Source organism: Equus quagga, chromosome 4 (assembly GCF_021613505.1).
Source record: "Equus quagga isolate Etosha38 chromosome 4, UCLA_HA_Equagga_1.0, whole genome shotgun sequence".
In the NCBI taxonomy this organism is placed as follows: Eukaryota; Metazoa; Chordata; class Mammalia; order Perissodactyla; family Equidae; genus Equus; species Equus quagga.
This window is the reverse complement of record NC_060270.1, coordinates 4,634,410-4,654,128: the sequence shown is the minus strand read 5'-3', so window position 1 is coordinate 4,654,128 and position 19,719 is coordinate 4,634,410. Positions and strand designations below refer to the sequence as shown.

Below are 19,719 nucleotides of genomic sequence, written 5' to 3'. Positions count from 1 at the left end.
GCCCAGTAAGATCATGGGGTGGCGAGGGGGTGAAACAAACTAAATTCTTAGCAGAGCTATTTTTGTAATGAAATTTATGAAATATTAAAACTGACCCTTGGGGGCTGGCCCTGTGGCCGAGTGGTTAAATTCGCACACTCTGCTTTGGCAGCCCAGGGTTTCTTGGTTTGGATCCTGGGAGCGGACCTATACATGGGTCATCAGACCATGCTGTGGTGGCATCCTACATAGAAGAATTAGAGTAACTTAGAACAGGATATACAACTATGTACTGGGGCTTTGGGGAAAAAAAAGAAAAAAAAAAAACTGACCCAATGAAGACATAAAATCCTTTCCCTGGAAGATGGAAAAGTGAAGATAAAGTGTCTGTCTCAACAAAATGCATTCTGAGAAGATTCTCTTCTCAACTTTACCTTCCACAATGAGTAAACAAAATTCCTGATGGGTACGTAGGTAAGAAGGTATACCTAAAACATCAAGAGCCTCCCACCATTTTCAGTAAAGGATCTAACAGGCCCCCTGCAAAGCACATTATCAAAACCAACCAACCAACCAAACAACCAAACAACCAATTCATTCATTCATTCAGTCAGTCATAGTCAGAGTTTTTGAGTGTGTGTGATATAAGCGCCTTGGGAGACCGTTACCCAGCTACCAACTTTCTCTCTGGGGAAACTCTTTGGTAAAGTACTTGTCAAATAAATGGCTCAAGAGAGCCACCTTTGAGCAGTCATTCTAATATTTAATAAGACTAAAAGAAATTCTATTTAATTAAAACTTGATACATGTATTTTATTTTTATTCTCAGAGAATACATTTAAAATTTTTCAAAAAAGGCTGCTCCACACCTTCACTTATGCAAACGTTACACCTAAAAGAAGCAATAATATATGACAAGGTTGGCATACTCCCAGTTCTACTTCATATGTATATATTGTACTTTAACATGCAACTGAAAAGGAACTTTCTAACAATGCCATGGTTCATTTAAACTGATTTCAATATATTACTCAACTACTCAAAAGTTGTCAATAGCACCCTACTGTCTAAACCAGTAAGTTAAAACCAAAACCCCGCTGCTTGAATTTTAAGGTCCATTCCTAGTCTGGCTCCACCTTATGTGACCACCTTCTCCTCCAGGGCTACAACGTCCACCGCCTGCACAGCCATCTGCAGAGGCCCAGCACTGCTCAATAAGCGCCAATCAGTGACTCCAGTCACTCCAGGGTCCCTTTGCTCTGCCATTCTCCCTCCCAGATTTCCTCACTCACCATTCAAGGTCCAGATGAACTTTAACTTCTGTTACGAAGACCTCCCATATATTTCTAGACCCGCTGACACTTTTACAAAAATTCGTCCCTTCACTAAACTTAGCATCCCTATTTAATACTAATTGTTTCTGGGGCTTTTTTTCATTTGTTTGTTCTATCTACCCATCAAAATCTGGGCAGGAACATACTTTATACTCTCTGCCTCCCTTGTATGAACTCGGTATAGTGATAAATACACAGAAGGTGCTTAACAAACAGTTGCTGAGTGCCTCTTAAAATAACACAGTAGATGCAGGGGGCCAGCCTGGTGGTGAAGTGGTTAAGTTCTCATGCTCCGCTTTGGTGGCCCAGGGTTCGCCAGTTCAGATCCCAGGCATGGACCTATGCACTGCTTAGCCAGCCATGCTGTGGTAGGCATCCCACGTATAAAATAGAGAAAGATGGGCACAGATGTTAGCTCAAGGCCAGTCTTCCTCAGCAAAAAGAGGAAGATTGGCAGCAGATGTTAGCTCAGGGCTAATCTTTCTCAAAAAAAAAAATCTTATCAGTATTGAGTTGATTTAAAAGTACAAAGCCAAAATTTAATACTGTAAGTAGCATCTTGTGGCATTCTGCACACACATTCACCTCAGCGGCTATGAAATAAATGGCATAAAAAATGAACCCGAGCTAACAGTCAATGCATGGGGGTAGTTTGCACATGATCACCGTCTCTTTCTCCTGCTGGATTCAAAGCACTTCTTTCCTTCATTTCCTCACTCATTAGCTTTGTGGAATGCCCACTCTGTGCAGGGTATTGTGCTAAGACTCATACAGAATGCCACAAAGCAGGAAGGAAGTTTGAGGCATCAGAGGTAGAGCTCTGGGTAGAGTGTTTGGCACACAGTAGGCTCTCCATGAATGACACCAATTACCTTCCCTTCCCTTTCCACTCCCTGGAACATCTTTATGTAAGTGGCATATTTGGCTTAAGCTGACTACCAGCAACATACAGATCTCCAATTTAAAAGAAATGCAACAAAAAGACTGCATTTTTAACCAGTAAAGCGGATCACTAGCTCGTAATACTTCAAATTAGTTCTGTAGTTAGCATAAACCTAGGTAAATTGCTCTAACATTAATTAGAATTTCAGACACATTCTTTCTGACAGTTCTAATCACATTGTGTAATCAAGCCATATTTGATTTTTCATGTTTCCCAACACAGACATGCAAACCTATAAAACATATTGGCTGGGTCATCGATTTACTGTTGTCCTTGGGGCAAGTCCATTAACCTCTCTGAGCTCCAATTATCTCATCTATTTAAAAAGTGGGCACCAGGGGTGAGAGTAGATGTTTTCTAAGGCCCTTTATACACTAAAATGTGATTTTAGGAAAAGATTATCCTTCATAATAAAACTCAAAGAACATTTCTTATTTCTTAATTGTTCATTATTTTTCCCAGTGAAGAAATCATTAGCCATAATAAAGGGAACTGAATCATTTAGTCTGTAACACCACCACTAACTGCTCTACGAGACCCTTTTATTCTGTCCTGGGCTTTGGAAGAAGTTGTCCAACTGAAGGAAAGGATTTTACATTTAGAAGCTACCTTCATATCAAGCAATAATCAACTACAAATAATGGACAAAGCAGAATTGGGGACCGGGGGCGGGGGTTAAAAAATGTCTCTTTCATGAAAATAATCTTAGAATGAACCATTTTTCTCTTAGTTTTCTTTACTTCCTAGATGCATTATTTCCTCAGGCCTTCTAGACCCATTTCAATGAGTTTATATGATTAAAAGTTTATTCTCATTCATTGCTCTATTTGAATTTCCAATGGTAAAAGAAAACATAAATTCAGCTCACCCATGTTTTACCCTTACTTGGCCAACATATTCCAATGGCATCCTAAACTGTTCTAATGACTTCCAACTAATAAAACCTTTCAGTTGTACTATGAACATATGGCCTTTCTCCACAACTATTTAGCCTGAAATCAAGCTCCACAACTATATAGAAAAATCCGTCAGAGTGGTTTCTTTAAAAATGCATTACTTAAAAAAGATATGGGGCACAAACTGCTTGACAAGGTCCCTTTAAGAATGAACTGGACACTGAGCACTGAGAACAATCTGTACTGGCAAGGGACACAGAAGATGACCTCATAGGTCTTTTCCGTCTCTAATTTTTGTGATTCGAGGATTTTTTTACTTCTGCAGTAATACTTGTGAGTTCAACAATTTCTCAAAACTATTATTAGTCACCAAGGAAACACAAAATGTTTGCAGGAATAAATAAGCAAACGGACTGGACCTAAATAGCAGGCTTTTCCTGCTGCGCATTAAATAAGCTTATGGCTGTGTCATATTATCAATTGTTTATTCTTTCCAGTCATTCTGCTCACCTACTGGCACCCTCACGAGAGGCCCACAGCCAACACATAGCATCCCATGTCAACCAAGACCAGGAGGTCTCTGATCAACAGAAGGGTCTCTATTAAACACAGACGTCCCTGTTTCACTGGGAGAAGAACAAGACCAGGGCAATGTCAAGGGGATAGCAGGCAGTGGCTGGCTTTGTGACCACCATTGCTAGGGAAAATATGTACATATATGCTTTTAAAGACCCAATGTCTACAAAAAAGCCATAAACATGATTAAATATATATATAATAAAGGTAAAAAGTCAGATACACAATACGCACATACGGCCCACAGTATGAGAACAATTGTTTTACAAATGCTCAGAAAAACACTAGAGGGAAAAATTGTTAACAGTTAGCAGTATGCATATGGTAATACTAGGTGTAAACGTCTTTTCTACTTTTCTGCATTTTCCAAATTGTGATGGGTGCTGAAATATTTTTAAATTAATTTTTAAAGCCACAAAGTATCATTTATTTTACTGTTAATAACAGGCTTCCCACTCCCTAGTATCACCACTGGCACTGCTGCTGTAATCAGTCCGAGTTAGCTCTCAAGGGTACTGGCGCCTGTCTAAAAGCAAAGTCAGGTGAAGTATGAATAGTAATAGCTGAAGAGCTTCTGGAAACTTCAAGGACCATGAAGGCCTGCGACAGGAGACCTGGGCTGCAGATGAGAGTGAGAGGATCTATATGTCAGTCCAAGTTCACTGCAGCCTAGTAACTGCTGGTGAAAGGCTCTCGGTGCACAGAGTATGTGCTGTGCTGCCTGGGATGTGATCTATTTTGTGTGGGCATTTACGTGTACAGAGCCAGGCAGATCCACCTGAGGAAGAGAAAGAAAAGTGAAGAGGTTGGTTAGAAAACTGATGGTCCCTGGCATGGAGAGAAGGTGCTTACACCCTCAGAATTCCCTTTTGGCTCCACATTCTACAGCTGCCCACCTGTGGCTCTCAGTCCCTTCAGCCTTTATCCTAAATTGTGTAGCAGCAAAGAGATCAGCACCACATGCATGTCAGGCTTGCCCAATGTTCAGAGGCAAAATTGCTGTGTAAGAAGCCTGCCAGTAAGGTATCAGAACGTTCTGTGAGGTGGAATACCTTAGCACCAAAGGCTCATACTCTGGCCAATCCAACAGCAGCCTAATGCAATGCAGGACCACATGCCCCTCCCCTTGCCATCCTGGACCTCTCCCCACTCCTATGTATGTTCAGCTTCTCATACAGGAGCCTGCCCATAATAAGAATTGTTGTTTTTGCACGTTATAGTGTTTCCACACATACTATTTTATAGAAGCAAAGGAGCGAACGTTTCACATTCAAAGTTGGTGTCACCACCCCACAGCTTGAAGCAGAGCTTCCAGGGAGCAGAGCACATCACGCCTGAACTGATGGAAGAATCAGGAATGAAAACTGTGGGCAGAGGCAAGAAAGGTTAGTTAATTATGAATACTGCTTCTCTGGCACTTGGATGACTGAAAGACTTTCCCAGTCACAAGAAGAAACCAAGGCAGGAAGAGAGGACATGGAAGAAAATAAGAGCGGTCACTCACAGAAAGAAATTGGCTTCGACATGCTTAGTAACATGTTAATTGTATTTAAAACAGTTAAATAATGACGACATTGTGGACATTACTAATAACGCCCACTGCTGTGGTCATTCTAATAACCTCCTAGCATTAGCTTGAATGATGGGAAATTGCTGATATTCAACAGTTTAGGACTATCTAACAAAAGGGATTTCATGTGGTGCAACCAACCAATACTTCCTCATTTCCAGCCCTGTTGCCTATAAACCCTTCCTCCACATTAGAAAGCAGTTAACTTAGCAGAAAAATCCCTCTGTATCATTATCATTTCCAAATAACAACTTAAATTATTGCTGATTTAGGTCATAAATTCAGATTACCGACTGTAGCAAGGACTTAATTTGTAGGTATTCTTATTTGTAGGAAATTCCTGATTATAAAATGAGAGGAGAGTTACATGGTAATGGGACAGAACTAGGCTAGCAAGAAAAATTTTCTGAAGCAAGACTGAGACACAGTGGTCACAACTCTGTTTATTCTTTTCATAATAAATATTTGTCAGAAACTAAGAGAAAAAAGATTTGGTACGAAGAGGGAAAGAAATAAAAGTCTACTCAACAACTCATGTGGCCAATGGAGAACAATGCCAACTGCTGGCTGGAGTGAGCAATACAAGTCCCAGGGTGCTCTTGTGTCAGTTAGATCAACATCCCCCATCCTCAAGCCCCTTGACTCTCATCTGTAGGAAAACTGTCATAATATTCTAATTTTCTTAGAACAAGACATGTTGCCAACATCCTCAAGCAAACTATCTTACTAAAGAAACAAATCTATGATGTCTCCAATGTGAATGACACTCCCTAGGGTTATTCAGTGCACAATCAGGATGGCCCTGGTGTGCGGCCTGCGAAGAGGGTGAGTCTTGGTTTTCCTAGATCAACATTCAGTCGGGAAAATAAAGATACGAAATTCTCAACTAAATCACACTTCTTTACTAGCAACGCCTCTGAGAGATTCTGAGCAAACCATTAAGAGAACACGAGTCTCAGGCTGTACACAGATACAGTGGTTCAAATCCCTGCAGTCATTACTTTACCAGCAGTGTGACCTTGGTCAAGCCACTTTATCCGCCCAAATGTGTTTCTTCATCTGAAAGGTATAGAAAATATCACCTCAAAATGTGTTGTGCAGATTAAATAATGGAGTGAATGTGGCGCACTAAGCACAGTGACTGGCATGAGCTAAAAGCTCAACAAATGTGAGTTGTTATTGTTTCCCGAAGAGAGCGGTCACATACCACGACCTCAGTTGGAACCCTGAGTCACAGCTGGGTCAGAGACTAGTGCTTCAGGGGGTGACAGCTCCAGGCAAGGCACCCGAGGAGGAGGGTGCAAATCCTCTCTTCTCCTGCTTCAAGGACCCTAGACGAGTCTTGTATCCACTTAACTTCTCTATTTTTCACTTACCCCAACTAAAGAAAAGGAGGAAATAATAATGACATACTTTACAGAGGAACTGGGAAGTCAAAAGAATGAAAAGAAATGCAAAGCAAGAGGACAAAATTACGAACTAAAAGGCAGTGTCAAATGTCAGGAAACCTCTGTACTCACCAGAGGGGAAAGGAGGCAAAAGAAGTTATAAAAATGCTAGTTTTGGGGTAAAGATACTTTATATTACCAGTTTGGAGTTGAGATCCAGGTATTTATGCTTCTTGCAACTTGTGTAACATTTCATCTCATTTGTAATAAATCAAATCTAGCACAAAAGTCTCAAAAAGGATGTTTAAGAAGTATGAGGCAAGCACAGGGGACTAAAAAACTCAACTGCACCTCATAAGTATAAGGTAGAGTAATAAAACTAACACACATCTAAAATGTCAATACAAAACTGCGAATCAAAGATTAAACTTTGAGTTCAGCTGAAGGGTACGCTCATTCACTTCCCTTAGAACAGTATACGTGAAAAGCGGGGATAAGTTTAACTTAGGTTTCTTGTAGACAGGCACAGTGATGTAGAACTGTCAAAGTGACCCCAGTTTAGCAAGGATGACACACTTTTGTTTTGTGCCCTGCATCTTCTTTCCACGCCATTTCCACTAACTATACATTCTCTGCAACCAGCCTCTCTCCACTCCACACTAGGGAAAAGAAACAAGCAGACTATTTTCATTATTCCTGTTTGACAAAACATATGGAAACAATAGTTCTATACACATATGCACATCATAATAGGAAGCAATCCTATTTTAACGTAATTTAAAAAGAGTTAAATAGACTCAAGTTATTAAAACTATTCGATTCATTTGAAGCTTGCAAATAAGGCAGCCCCATCTCTAATTTATTTAGCAGATTCATATAATTGGCTAGGACTTTAGAGATTACTTCTCCTATTGATGTGCAAAATAATTAGAAGGCTAATTCTCATTTACCAGAAAAAGGATTTATACAAGTAACTCTGCCCCATTCTAGTGGGGAACAGGCTTAATTCAGTCCTATTTGGTCAGTTTCTTTTCTTCTCATGTTTTTTAAGTTTTGTTTGTTGGTAGAAGAGAACAAATGGATTAAAATTGGTTCTAAAGTTCTATTTTTATACTTTGTCTTGAAAGTAGCGCACAAAATATTTAATTTCCTTAATAAATATTTTCCCTGCCAAATAACTTGATTAGTTTTAACCACTTTCCTTAAAACACAGGCATGCAGAAATGAGAAACAGGGAGGTTCTTTCAGGAAAAACACTGAAAAAATAAGATTTCATCTGGCCTTCCCATCATCACTTGAAGAATTGTTTGGTAGTTACATCATCAGGAAATAAAATACTATCCTCTGAGGACCCCTACTCTTTACAAAGAGGAAAAAGAAGGTTTGAAGTCTAAATCACCCCCGGAGATGTCTCCAAAAAGAGAAAAAAAAAAAAAAATCCTGCTGGCCTCCCCCTCCCCACCCCAGCCACCAAACAACAAATACAACATTAACAGTTATTTACAAAAGTTAAGTAAGAGGATGCGTATTTGAGAGTCCGAAGCCGTAACAGACGCTTTAGTGCCCCAGAGGGAGCGCAGTCGCGAGCGGACGACCGCGACCCCCAGCGACCGCGCGAGCCCGGCAGGAGAGCCCGCGACCCGCCGCCCTCGGCGGGGAGCCGGCCGCGCCGCGTTCACACGGCCGGGCGTCGCGGGCCGGGCGCGCCGCTGTGCCGCCGCCTCCTCCGCGGCCGTCCGTCCGCGCCCGCCGCCGCACACGCGGAGCGCCTTATAAGGCAGCGCGGTGACGTAACGCCCTAGGCCGGCGCGCTCGGGCCCCGCTCGCATTGTTCGGGCGACTCCCGGAGCGCGCACAGCCCGCTCGCAGCGCGGCGCGACTCCGTCCCCCGGCCCGCCGCCCGCCCGCCGGCGCAGGCAGCCCAGGTAAGCCCGGGAGCCGCTCCGCTCCGCTGCAGCGAGGGCTCTGCTGGTGGAGCCAGGCAGGACGTAGGTGGCTTTAGAGTTATCAGCATCACCAACTGCAGACAGGTTTCGAGAAGCGCGGCCAATGAACTCTAGGTTCAAAACCTTCTCCAACTCAAACACAACTTGAAAGTAAAAGTTTTCTCCGACGGGAAGGCAGATCGGGGCTGTAATTTTCAGTGTGGAGCGGTGGGGACAATATGTATTACCTGCGCTTTCCAAGCGCGCTGCCCTCTGAAGCCTGCCTGTGCTGCCGTCTCTGGACGCGGCGGGTAGACGGTCCGGCCGCAGCCCTCTCCCCGCCGCTCTCCTCGGGCGCGTCCTGCAGAGCGGAGTGCGAAGCACTGCCACAGGGTAGGGGCTTGCCGCTGCCGGTTCCTGCCCCCACCCCTTGTAAATCTTCATGCAAAAGACTAGAAAACCCCTGTTCGGAATACTTCTTGTGATTAGGATGAATCTAACTTAAAAAGTAAAATACTTTACGCTTCCAAAAAATCTTACAAACGCTATTCTTGTCTTAAAAGCATATATCAGTTTGTACAAGGAAGTAACACAGTTTTGAGTTCTTTTTACTTCAACTCCAGTCAATGGATAAATGACAAACTGCACTAAAAATTAAAGATAAAGCTAGTTTCTCTAGAGTAATACTTTGGACAATAGTCTATTATGTATAAATGCTAACTTAAAAGGTAAAATCTATAGAAGAATTTTGTTAATCAGTGGCATTTTGAACCATAATTAGTTACATCTAAACCCTGAACAGACTATTGCTTTATAGTCTTTATATAGCATTTATATGAAACCTTACAGTATGATAACTGAACATTTGGCAGATGCTGAAAATGTACATATTTTACTTTTCAGAATAAAAATCAGCAGAGGAATTAAAAATAAAATATGCTATGTCAAGTTTAAAACACTAATAGGAGATGAAAAAATGATTTATCTCTCAAACTTGATTTAGTCTGAACATAGATTGTAAAACAAAACTTAAGAAATGTGTGACACAATTATTTTCCTTTTTAAAAAGCCTCTATGTTTTATCATTTGAAACATGCCATTTTTTTATTATGCTCAAAATTTGGGATATATGTGTGTGTCTAAGTAATTCCTGTGGTTAAGTTTTTTCAAGTATATGACATTGGTGCCTACCATTTTTGTTTCATAGGAGTTTTGTTTGCTAATTTTGCTTGGAGCAATGCAAGACTTTGGTTTTAGTATTCTAAAAGAAAAATTATACGTTCTTTGGCCTGAAGATAGGCTATGTAAACTGCAGGTTAGTACTGAGAAGTAGGATTTCCCTGAAACTATTACTTCACATCTGGGGAAGCCTACTGTAATGAGAAGAGAGAGGGGCCAACACCCGGTCACTGGGGAAGGACCGAACATGCAATAGAAGAGTTGTTTATTTGATACAGGTTGTAATTGGAAACTGAAAAATTCCTGCCTTGGGAAAAAGGTATTCTACTCTTTTGAATCTAATAGAGGAGGAGGGAAACAGAAACCATCAATTATTGTTTCATCTATACCCAAAGTACCATCTGTACCATAAACTATAGCTCAACTGTTGAAAATCATAACCTCTATCAAAGCTCTAACAGCTGCGTTTCCCAGTCCGCATTTTATTTTTTTTAAACAGGCGAACATCAATTTTGTTTTAAATGACACACTTCAATATTCCACACTTTCTTCCACTTATTAACTTTAAAGCATGGTTCAAAGAACAATCACCCATTAAGACCCTTTTTTAAAACTGAAAGTTAAACAAGACTTATCGTGGATGCATTATCTCACAGGGCTCTCTGAGTGAGCACTTCTTAGTCCTTGGGGCAATCTATATGATGGAAAAAATGTTTTAGATTGAATGAATGTGAATTTTTACATTTCCAGATAAAGCACATATTAATTTTATGCTTAATTAAATTCATTTGCCCTTTTAAGGTGATTAACCTTAACTGTTAGGCACTGGTATTTTCGTGATATTTTCCTAATGCTATGATGGAGTCTATAGTAACAGCTAATATGAACACGTGAATCAAGCTTTGAGCTTCTTTTCAAGTCTGCTTGCAATTTCCATTAATTTGCTTTCTCAAAAGGCTGTGAATTTTGTTTTAGGGTTCTCTGCTGCCCCTTCCCCCTCCAAAGAAGTGCCTTTGGTAATAAATGGGTTTTGAGGTAAAAAAGTGAAAATGGAAGAGGAAGAATAAAATTCCATTAATTCCTTTTAGGTCATATTCTGTCTATATCTAGTGATTCAGGGCAAAGCAAATGCTTTTACAAAGTGAATAGAGAAAAAAACAATACAGCCTCCCATTTAATGGAAAAAGGAAGGGGGCAGGAAGAGAGCTGTTTATAAATAAAGACTAGATATTGTGGAGTAATAACCAGAGGATATAAAGCAATATTGGTCTCAACCTGCTTCAGAAACTGAGTCATTATCTTTGAAAAGCCTAACACATCTTACCTTATCCTCTTGGGCATATCATTAATCTTTAACGATTTTGAGAGTTTATTTAATTTATATTTGACTATGAATTTAGCTTCATTATAAACTGATTGTTTAGTTTCTGTAAATTATGTTTAAATAAGGACTTAAAGATGAAGAGACACTCCATATGCAGCCAGCATCACAAACTTTCACAGAAATATTTCTGTGGCTGCTTCTGCCATCACTGCAGTATTTCTGGGCCAGCAATCCAATCACTTATATTTAATGTGTGCTCCAAAGACTTTTAGAACCTCCTCTGGCTGGTCAGTTTCTGCTTCGAATATTAGGTGCACTAATTCCTAGCTGATCATCACCAACACTGTTGTAAACTCTCTTTTTCTTAAAAACAGAGTTGAGATTCTCTCTCCCTGACTTTTTTCTGTACTAACATCACCTCCGACTGAGAAAGCTGGGCAAACAAAAGTGGGATGGGTTGCCAAGGAAAGTCCCTTGGTTCTTTTTCAGATATGGGAGAAGCACTCCCTTCTCATGCTTCTTCTCTCAGATGCTTTAGCAGATTAAGATAGGACAGCAGCAGTTTTAATTCTGAGCCCAAGAACAGAGAATAACATATTAGCAGTGTTGTTTCTCCAGTCTGACCATCCTCACATTCCTATGCCTTACTGGTCCCCAAATAAGATTAACTCTTAAAGATACACTTATTATTTTTTTACTGAGAAGCTTGGGGAATGATGTGCTTGCATGCAGGGGTAAGGATGTATGTAGAGGAATGGGTAGGTCAGTGCATCACTGGGACAGGCAAACATACACCCAACTCTTTGTTTCTATTTATGATAAATACTGATTCTAGCCTAAGGACAGTTATTATCAGTAAAAGAGAGTATACATTACATCAGAATAGTAAACACTCAACTTCACAGATGTGAATTTGAGAAGGGCCTTGATAAGTTCTTCTGTACAGACAATGGGACGCCCCAGGCCCCAGAGAGTGTGTACGCACACACACACCTGACAGGGAATGTCCACACAACTTTATAGCTGGAAGAGGCTTTTGGAGGCCATCTGATCAAAATGCCCCACCTTTCAGAGGAAAGTGATGTCCACCGTGTGACTTGCTTCAGAGACACAGAGTTACTCAGAGGCAGAACCAGGACCCCCCACATTTTTGGGCTATAGCCTTTGGTTTCTCCTTAAATTAGTGGTAGGAAGAGATAACAGAAGCCCCAGAAGAAGCCTTGACACTGTAGGTGTTAATTTGGATATAAAACTCATTGAAAAAAGAAAGTAAAATGTTCCAAATTCTTGTGAATAAGTATAAGTAGTAAGAAGGCAAAGGGGAAAGAGGGAGGTGAGAATCAATATTAGTTCAACCAGGCGACAACAATGGAAGTGGACTGATGAAAGGAGGACAACGAAAACAAACAATAGATTACTTAAAGGTCCTCTGTGTAGCAGAGCTCACTCTGCTTGGAAGCTGAGTGTGCTCTATAGTCAAAGACATTTCAGTCAGAAGCACTAACTTGACAAGTGACCTCTTCTCAGCATCTTCCAACTAAGCATTTTGCACTACCCAGACCTCCCAGCTAGCAGGTTCCCTTTCAAAACTCAAAATGACTCAGTGCCTCTGAAACAACTTCCCTCAAACTGCAGAGGAAATCACTAGTGAAGGCTGTCAGCTCCAGGCGCTACTTAGCCTGCTTACTCTCCTTCACTCCGTGCATTGCTGCATGGCATTAAGTTACACATTGACTGCTTATTTGTTTACTGTCTGTCTCCTGGACTCTAAACTCCTTGAGGGTCAATTTTGCAACCAAATTTATCCCTAGTGCATAGAAAAGTACCTAGCTAGTTAGAAGGTGCGTCACTGGCACAAAAAGGGTGTTGGACAAATGTAGAACAAACAAGTTCCAACCCATAAACTTCTTATTTGGTAAGGAAAGAGTATTTCTGCAAACAGTGGGCTAGGAAGGGTTCCTTCTTCTAGATTTTGTTCAGAGCCCAAAACAAATCTCTGCTACTATTTGAAGTAAGCATATAGAATTGACTTACAAACGCAGAAACCAGAAAACAAATTTGGCTCAAATCAAGTCAAGGCAGTGAAATCTGCTTTGTACCGTATAGTATGCATTGTGTAGGCAGACCAGGTCAGTTGTTTCTCTGCCTTCTGCTCACCTCCACCTACCTCACTTTAACTTCCTCCCCAAAATAATGAGAATAAAGGTGGTGAAAGAGTACCAGGTGAATAGCTCTAGGGCATGGAATGGACTCAAAGCAAAATAGGAAAGAGCAGAGTGTGGTGGTTCTGTCCTTTAATAAAGAGTGGACTCCTTTGTTTCCCCTAATCTCTGGGCCTCAGCTGCAGGCTGGAAGAGGCAGTCATTGGGCCCAAGCTACTCTTCTTGGTTCTGCCATGCCTTCACTGGGTAAGCCTCCTGTAGCCTTGGCTTCCATAAACCTAGAAAAAGGGAACCATGTCATCTACGAGAAGTCTTTCTCAATACTCGGTAAGGACAGAATAGTGGGCAGTCACCCCTAAGGGAACTCTGATCAAATAGAGCCAAAGACTATAGAAAAATACAAGCTACTGATCATATCATTACAGAGACAAATCAGCTAAAGAAAATGGAGGAATGTGAGGGGAAAACTCCACACTTAGGCACAGAGGAAAGATTAACGTGACTGCAGCATGGGAGACTATGAGAACTCCAAATCACTGTACCAAGAGCAGCCTCAAAGATGAAGTCAGCCCTTCAGGATGGGCCACTCTGACAGGAGCAAATCTGCCAGATTTATTCTATCTCACGGCCCACCAGACTTGGAACAAAAGTTTAAAGGTGAACTAAGTTTTTCTCTCTTTTTTAAAATTCTGTTTTTAAGTGAATCAACAAAAACAGATCTCTGAGGAGAAATCATAAGAGGAATGTAAAGCATTCATCACATTTGGGCTGACAAGACTTAAGTGGCTGCTGCTCTTAGGGTTGAAGAAAAGGAAGGAGCTGCTTGGCCTAGGAGCTTGGGAAGAGCATGAGAAAGTTCCCGTTTCTTGCTGAAGACAACAGGGCCATGCAGCAAGATGCTGTTCCAGTCCCTTAGCCTTTGCTTTTTAGTCTGTTAATGGGGAATGGCAGAGGAGGTGAACCACTCTGGAATTTTGTGAGAAGTACTCCTTTGCTGCTAAAGGGAAGACTATCTCATTCTTTAAAAATAATATCAATTTATTATCAAGATAGTTACACACTCATTATTAAAAGGTTTTATATTTGAGGTTGCATATTCTCCTTCAGGCTCCCATACAACTGGCTATTTGGGACAGACTGAGATCTTTCAGATAAAGATGAGAACAACTTTGTCACGTGATTTTGGGTTCCACTCATCTTCCCTACAATTATACTTCACAAGATTCTTCTTATAGTCCCATAAAACTCATTGAGCTGAGCAAAGATGCAAAGAAGCACAGGCAAAGTTAAGATTCTCTGGCCGGATTCCCCCCATCTGGACTTTATTTAAGTTTGTCTTCAAGTGAATACCTCACTTCACTGAATGGTTCTCCCTCCTCAGAAGTGACAGCAACTAGAGGAACAAAACTCCACTTCTCCTGCTGCTCTAATAATAAGAGTAAATTCTGAGAACTTTAGGCATCATTCAGCCTAAGAGGGGGTTATGCTCCCTTGAGAAATGGTTCTTCTCATCTCTCAATCATTTGGTCATCAAGTATGTACTGAGTTCAAATCCATGTGGGGGACACAGGTATCAAATTCTTCAAGGAGCTTACAGTTAGTTCAAGAGCAAAATGAATATACCAAACCAAATCAGAAAGTGGTATAAAACAATATAGAGTATTTTAGTCACAAAACTGTAAGGGCTGTGAGGATTCAGAAAGGGGAAATCAAGCCAGGGTTAGACAAGAAAGGGAACATCCATGGAAAAGATGGAAACTGAAATGTAAATGGAGGCTATTGGATGGAACACTCTAACAGGATGGGAGATTTACTCCTCAGAATTCTCCTATGAAAAGGAAATGTGAGGTAACAAGAGAAAGAAGGCTTTGGCCAGGATTAGAACCCCAAATTCTGATTTCTAAATCTATTATTTGGCCTTCAGAACAACCTGGGCTTCTGTAGAAAGGAAGGCTTCTTAAGTGACTTCAGTCCTTAAAGTGAAGATAAAATGTGATGATAAAGCAGTTGGCACAGTGCTAGACCCATAGCAGACACTAAGGAAATAGTACCTATTACTCTTCTAGTTATGCCAGTCTGCCCACAAGGACGGTGCTCCATCATCATCTGGTGCTACAGGGTTCTGCCTTGCTGAGGCACCAGGGGTTGTCTCAGGGCCAAAGAAGAGGTGCTTTGTAGGATGCCATCCCTGAGAGCTCATATTCTCTTACACCCAGCCATAAAGTGAAATAAAAGATTAAGCTTGTTGGAGAAAATCCATGTCTCTAGTGCCTAACCTCAGCCACTATGAAAAGTGAAGTTATCCTTTATCCCTTTATCCTGATTGCCCTGCTAGAAGGCAATCCCTCCTTTGAGAAACCCACGTGAGTTTTCCTAAAGATGTCTTAGTCACCTGAAAGAAGAAACAAGCTACTGAGTAGTTCAAGAACCAGAGAGAGGAAAAGGCTTAAAAGCTAACCTAGATTTGGGGCTGGCCCAGTGGCATAGCAGTTAAGTTCTCTTGCTCCGCTTCAGTGGCCTGGGGTTCACTGGTTTGCATCCTGGGTGTGGACCTATGCACCGTTTGTCAAGCCATGCTGTGGCAGGCATCTCACATATAAAGTAGAGGAAGATGGGCACAGATATTAGCTCAGGGCCAGTCTACCTCAGCAAAAAGAGGAGATTTGGCAGCGGATGTTAGCTAACGGCTAATCTTCCTCAAAAGAGAAAAAAAGCTAGCCTGAAATCTCCGTTTTACCTTGAAAGTCCTACCATGCCTGAGGGGCACAGACACAAAACACATGGGTAAGAAAATCTTACAACTTGGGCTGAATAGCTTATATCAGATCCTAGCCACAGACAACTAATAGTCTAAATACTTCTCCCTAGGTATTAATTTTTCAGTTCAGTTGTACTTTCAATTTAGCATAACATTTTAAGTGTCAGACACTAAAAAGATTTACTTCTTTACTTTTACAGCACACTTATAACCTTGAACTACAACCAATGGTTGACATATAAAGAATCCAAAATAAATCTGGATCCCATGAAATTCCAATTAAGGTTTCCATATAGTTATGAACCATTGAGACTTGACAAGTCATAAAATCTCTTCTGATGGAACAAAACATACATTTTGACATGTGAATTTGTACACATGGGAAAAAAGTGAGGAGAGGTGTCTAACGGTTGGTGGGGTTTACTCTGTGGAAGGTGGAGGATCAGCGAAGGCTCTATAAACCTCAGGGACAAGGGTGCTGCCTTCCCCATGCTGCAGCTGAAGTGACAAACAGTGAAGCAAGGCCACAGGGTTGTAACTAGCAGATTTTGTTGTAGTGTTCCTTGTCCATCAGATACACAGCTCTTCTGAAGGTTGTTTTCCTGTTGTTTGAAACTAAGGGTTTTGCTTTTTTCTTTATTTTTAGCTGTGAATGACTGAACTTTACTAAAAGTGAGGTACAGTGAAGTCAGTGGCTTTTTCAAAAACACTTTTTTCAACTACTATAAACCTGAAATAGTTTGCCCTCTTTTAAAATTCAAATCACAAGGAAAGATATGGTCAGGTCAAAAATGGATGGATATTCATATAGAACATACACAAGGTGCACTATAACCTTTACTTCTGTCATAAACAGAATTTTTCAAAGAGATAAACGTAACTAAATGGGTGAAACTCTTGCTTAGGGACAAAACGAGCAGCAGACCAGGGCCAAAGGAAGTAGAGTGTAAAGCCATTGTCTCGCCTCTAGCAGGCCTGTTGCTAACCAGTGTAACATCTGGATGGGATTGCCTCTCACGACACAAGCTTAATATTCTCTAGAACATGTTCATCTTAAAAGAACCCAACTTAGAGAAGAGAAAATAGGAGCAAACTCTGTGTTGATGCATTGTGTCTTCTCAATGCTCAGAAGTGGCAGAAAAGGAAAATGTAACCCAAATGCTCTGAACTGTCAGTCAAGGGAAAATTAAACAAGGCTCAGATGACTAAACTAATTTTAATTTTTACAATGCACACAAGAGGACATGCAAAACACAGACTACAAAATGGTCACTGACATTCTGACAGATTCCAGAATAAAACTTTGTCACCTGTCTGTAACTAAACTTTACATAAGGCCCAAAATCTAGCTCTCCAAAACATCAGAGGAAACAGAAACCAATCCTCCTCAGGAACCAGGAAAAGTGGGTAAGAGCAGATGGAGGATGCTCACTGTGGTTCATGATCTCACTGTTTGCTTAGCAGGAAGCCAAGCCAAGCATCACCCTTCATCCTCTGCTGCCCTGCCCTCGAAATAGTATTCAGTGCTATTAATTGCTCCTAGTGCCCTTGCCCCTTATTGACTAATTTACTACAGCTAAAACGGAAAGGGGGAAAACAGAAGTTCTCTAGGGATCAAAATGTTTCACATTTTACACTCTTTGGGTTCCTATCTACCCCCTTTCTCATGGCAAACTGTGTGACTTCAGTAGTCACAATAAAACATAAGCCTCTGTTGTTGTGGTTTCTAAATTTCTGAAGTATGAATTTCCCACTAACAAGTTAGGAAGCGTTTGGTTTCCCAAGCATACCACGCTAGCCGCTGCCTCTGTGCAGGCCGCCAGCCTAAAAGGAGGTGAAACCCAGTGAACTCATCTACTCTGGCACATGACTGGTCCCTGCTTGGCCTTTTATGTTAAATCTGACAAACCAAACGCCAGTGAATTCACGTATGAAAGCCTAATAAAAGAGGAAAGCCTTTTTTTTTTTTTTTTCCCAAAGACTTACAGGAACTAGGGGCAAAAAAAATATTTTTTTTTGGCTCAGACTAAGATTTAGAAAAGGACATGCTCTTTGTAACTTTTTAAAAGGGAGAGAATAAAAGAAAGAAAAGCAACCTACCAAAGAATAAGTGTTGAGAGAAAGGAATTATACTGATCCTCCAAAATACCTATTTGGAATATCTGAATGAAAATAACCTGTGATCTGGGAAGAGAAAAAGGGACTAATGACGATTAAAAGCACAGAAAGTTCTGCAGCTACATCAGAATGCTTTTCGAAAGAATCCATTTCTGTTTTCCTCAATCCACTAAGATACCAAAGGAACATCTAAATATAAATGGATTTTGAGCAATAAGAAAAATACATGTAAATATTCTTAATAAGATAAAACACATACACATACACTTTTAAAGGTATAAAGTATTATGCCCTTGAAGTCTGTCTGAGGAAAGACTGCCTGTTAAAAATATTTTCCGAGAACTTTAAGTTCCTTGAAATGTTCTACGGAAATGGTATTTATGACAAACCTACCTACTCTGGGGAACATGAGATGTTATTACTGGCAAAGTCACAAGTTTTTAAACCATCCAAAAATAATTATGAATTTATGCCAAATGACTAAACTTGCTTTATTATTACAATGATTAAGAGAATATTTGCTAATGTCTCATGATCAAGGCTCAAAGTAGCTATGAACCTACAGAAAATACTGCGACAAAACAGTGGATTGCAAGTGGTGATTTCTGTGCCTTTGATAGGCAGAATATTACAACACACAAATTCACTGGAGAGCATGGTACATGAGATACATGAGATAGAGGTATGGATGTATGTCATGGTGGTAAGAAACAGGATTTGGAGTAAAAACTGTATCAGCATTCTGATTCTGCCAATTACTAGCAGGACCTCTGGCAAATTATCTAACTTCTTGGAGCCTCAGTTGCTTATCTGTAAAATGAGGACAATAATACTATACCTGCCTCCTATGACTGTTTCCAGGACTAGCATGGTGCATGGCATATAATAACTGCTCAATAAACAGTAACTGTTATTCAGACTGTAGAAGGAAGGAACTACTTACTATGTGTCTGTTGCTTACAGATACACCTTTACTCCCTAACATGGGACCAAGTTCAAAAGTAGAACAGGTATTTGTTCAAATATTTAACAAATATTTATTGAATACTAGTTAAGTGCCAGGTACTCTTCGTAAGCTAGACTACAGCACTGAATAAAACAGACCAATAATTAAGCAGTCATTGAATAAAACACACACACACACACACCCCTCCCTACCTGCATGAAGCTGACAGTCTAGTAGGAGAGACAAACAATAATCAAATAAGTAAAATACAGTTTGCCAGATGGTACTAGATGAGATGAGGGAGGGGTCCAGTGGCTCCCTGGGGAGGCAGCCAGGACAAAAGCCACAGCCCTGTTGTGTTCAATGGAACCACAAGGAAGCTTGGTGTGGCTGGAGCAGTGAGCAAAGGCAGGAGAGGCCAGGGACCCGAGGGGGGCGGGCAGAGTGCAGAATGAACAAATGAACAGTGAAAACACAGGACGGGAGAAAGAGGAAACTATTTTGAGGGTAGCACTGTCTGGGCTTTTTAGCATGTAGCTTGGTTAAGTGTAAAGAATACGCTTTGCAGTCTGAATTTTTATTCTGGTTTGATTATTTGTGCTGTGTGGTAAATTATTTAAC

The 19,719-nt window shown here is 40.8% G+C and overlaps 2 protein-coding genes across 3 annotated transcripts in view; one reads left to right on the top strand and one right to left on the bottom strand.

Annotated features, from left to right (window-relative positions):
- Positions 1-19,719, bottom strand: part of CMSS1 (cms1 ribosomal small subunit homolog) — a 362,276-nt gene that overhangs the window by 300,215 nt on the left and 42,342 nt on the right. The window contains exon 1 of one of the 2 annotated variants that reach the window (XM_046658604.1): positions 8,860-9,221. The exons of the other annotated variant lie outside the window; for it this stretch is intronic. Within the exon in view, the coding sequence (XP_046514560.1) occupies positions 8,860-9,055 (196 nt within the window). The 5' untranslated portion in view covers positions 9,056-9,221. Of the gene's footprint in view, positions 1-8,859; positions 9,222-19,719 lie in introns of those variants that run through there. 2 annotated transcript variants of the gene reach the window in all.
- FILIP1L (filamin A interacting protein 1 like) overlaps positions 1-19,719 on the top strand; it is a 277,314-nt gene that overhangs the window by 240,036 nt on the left and 17,559 nt on the right. The window lies entirely within an intron of this gene.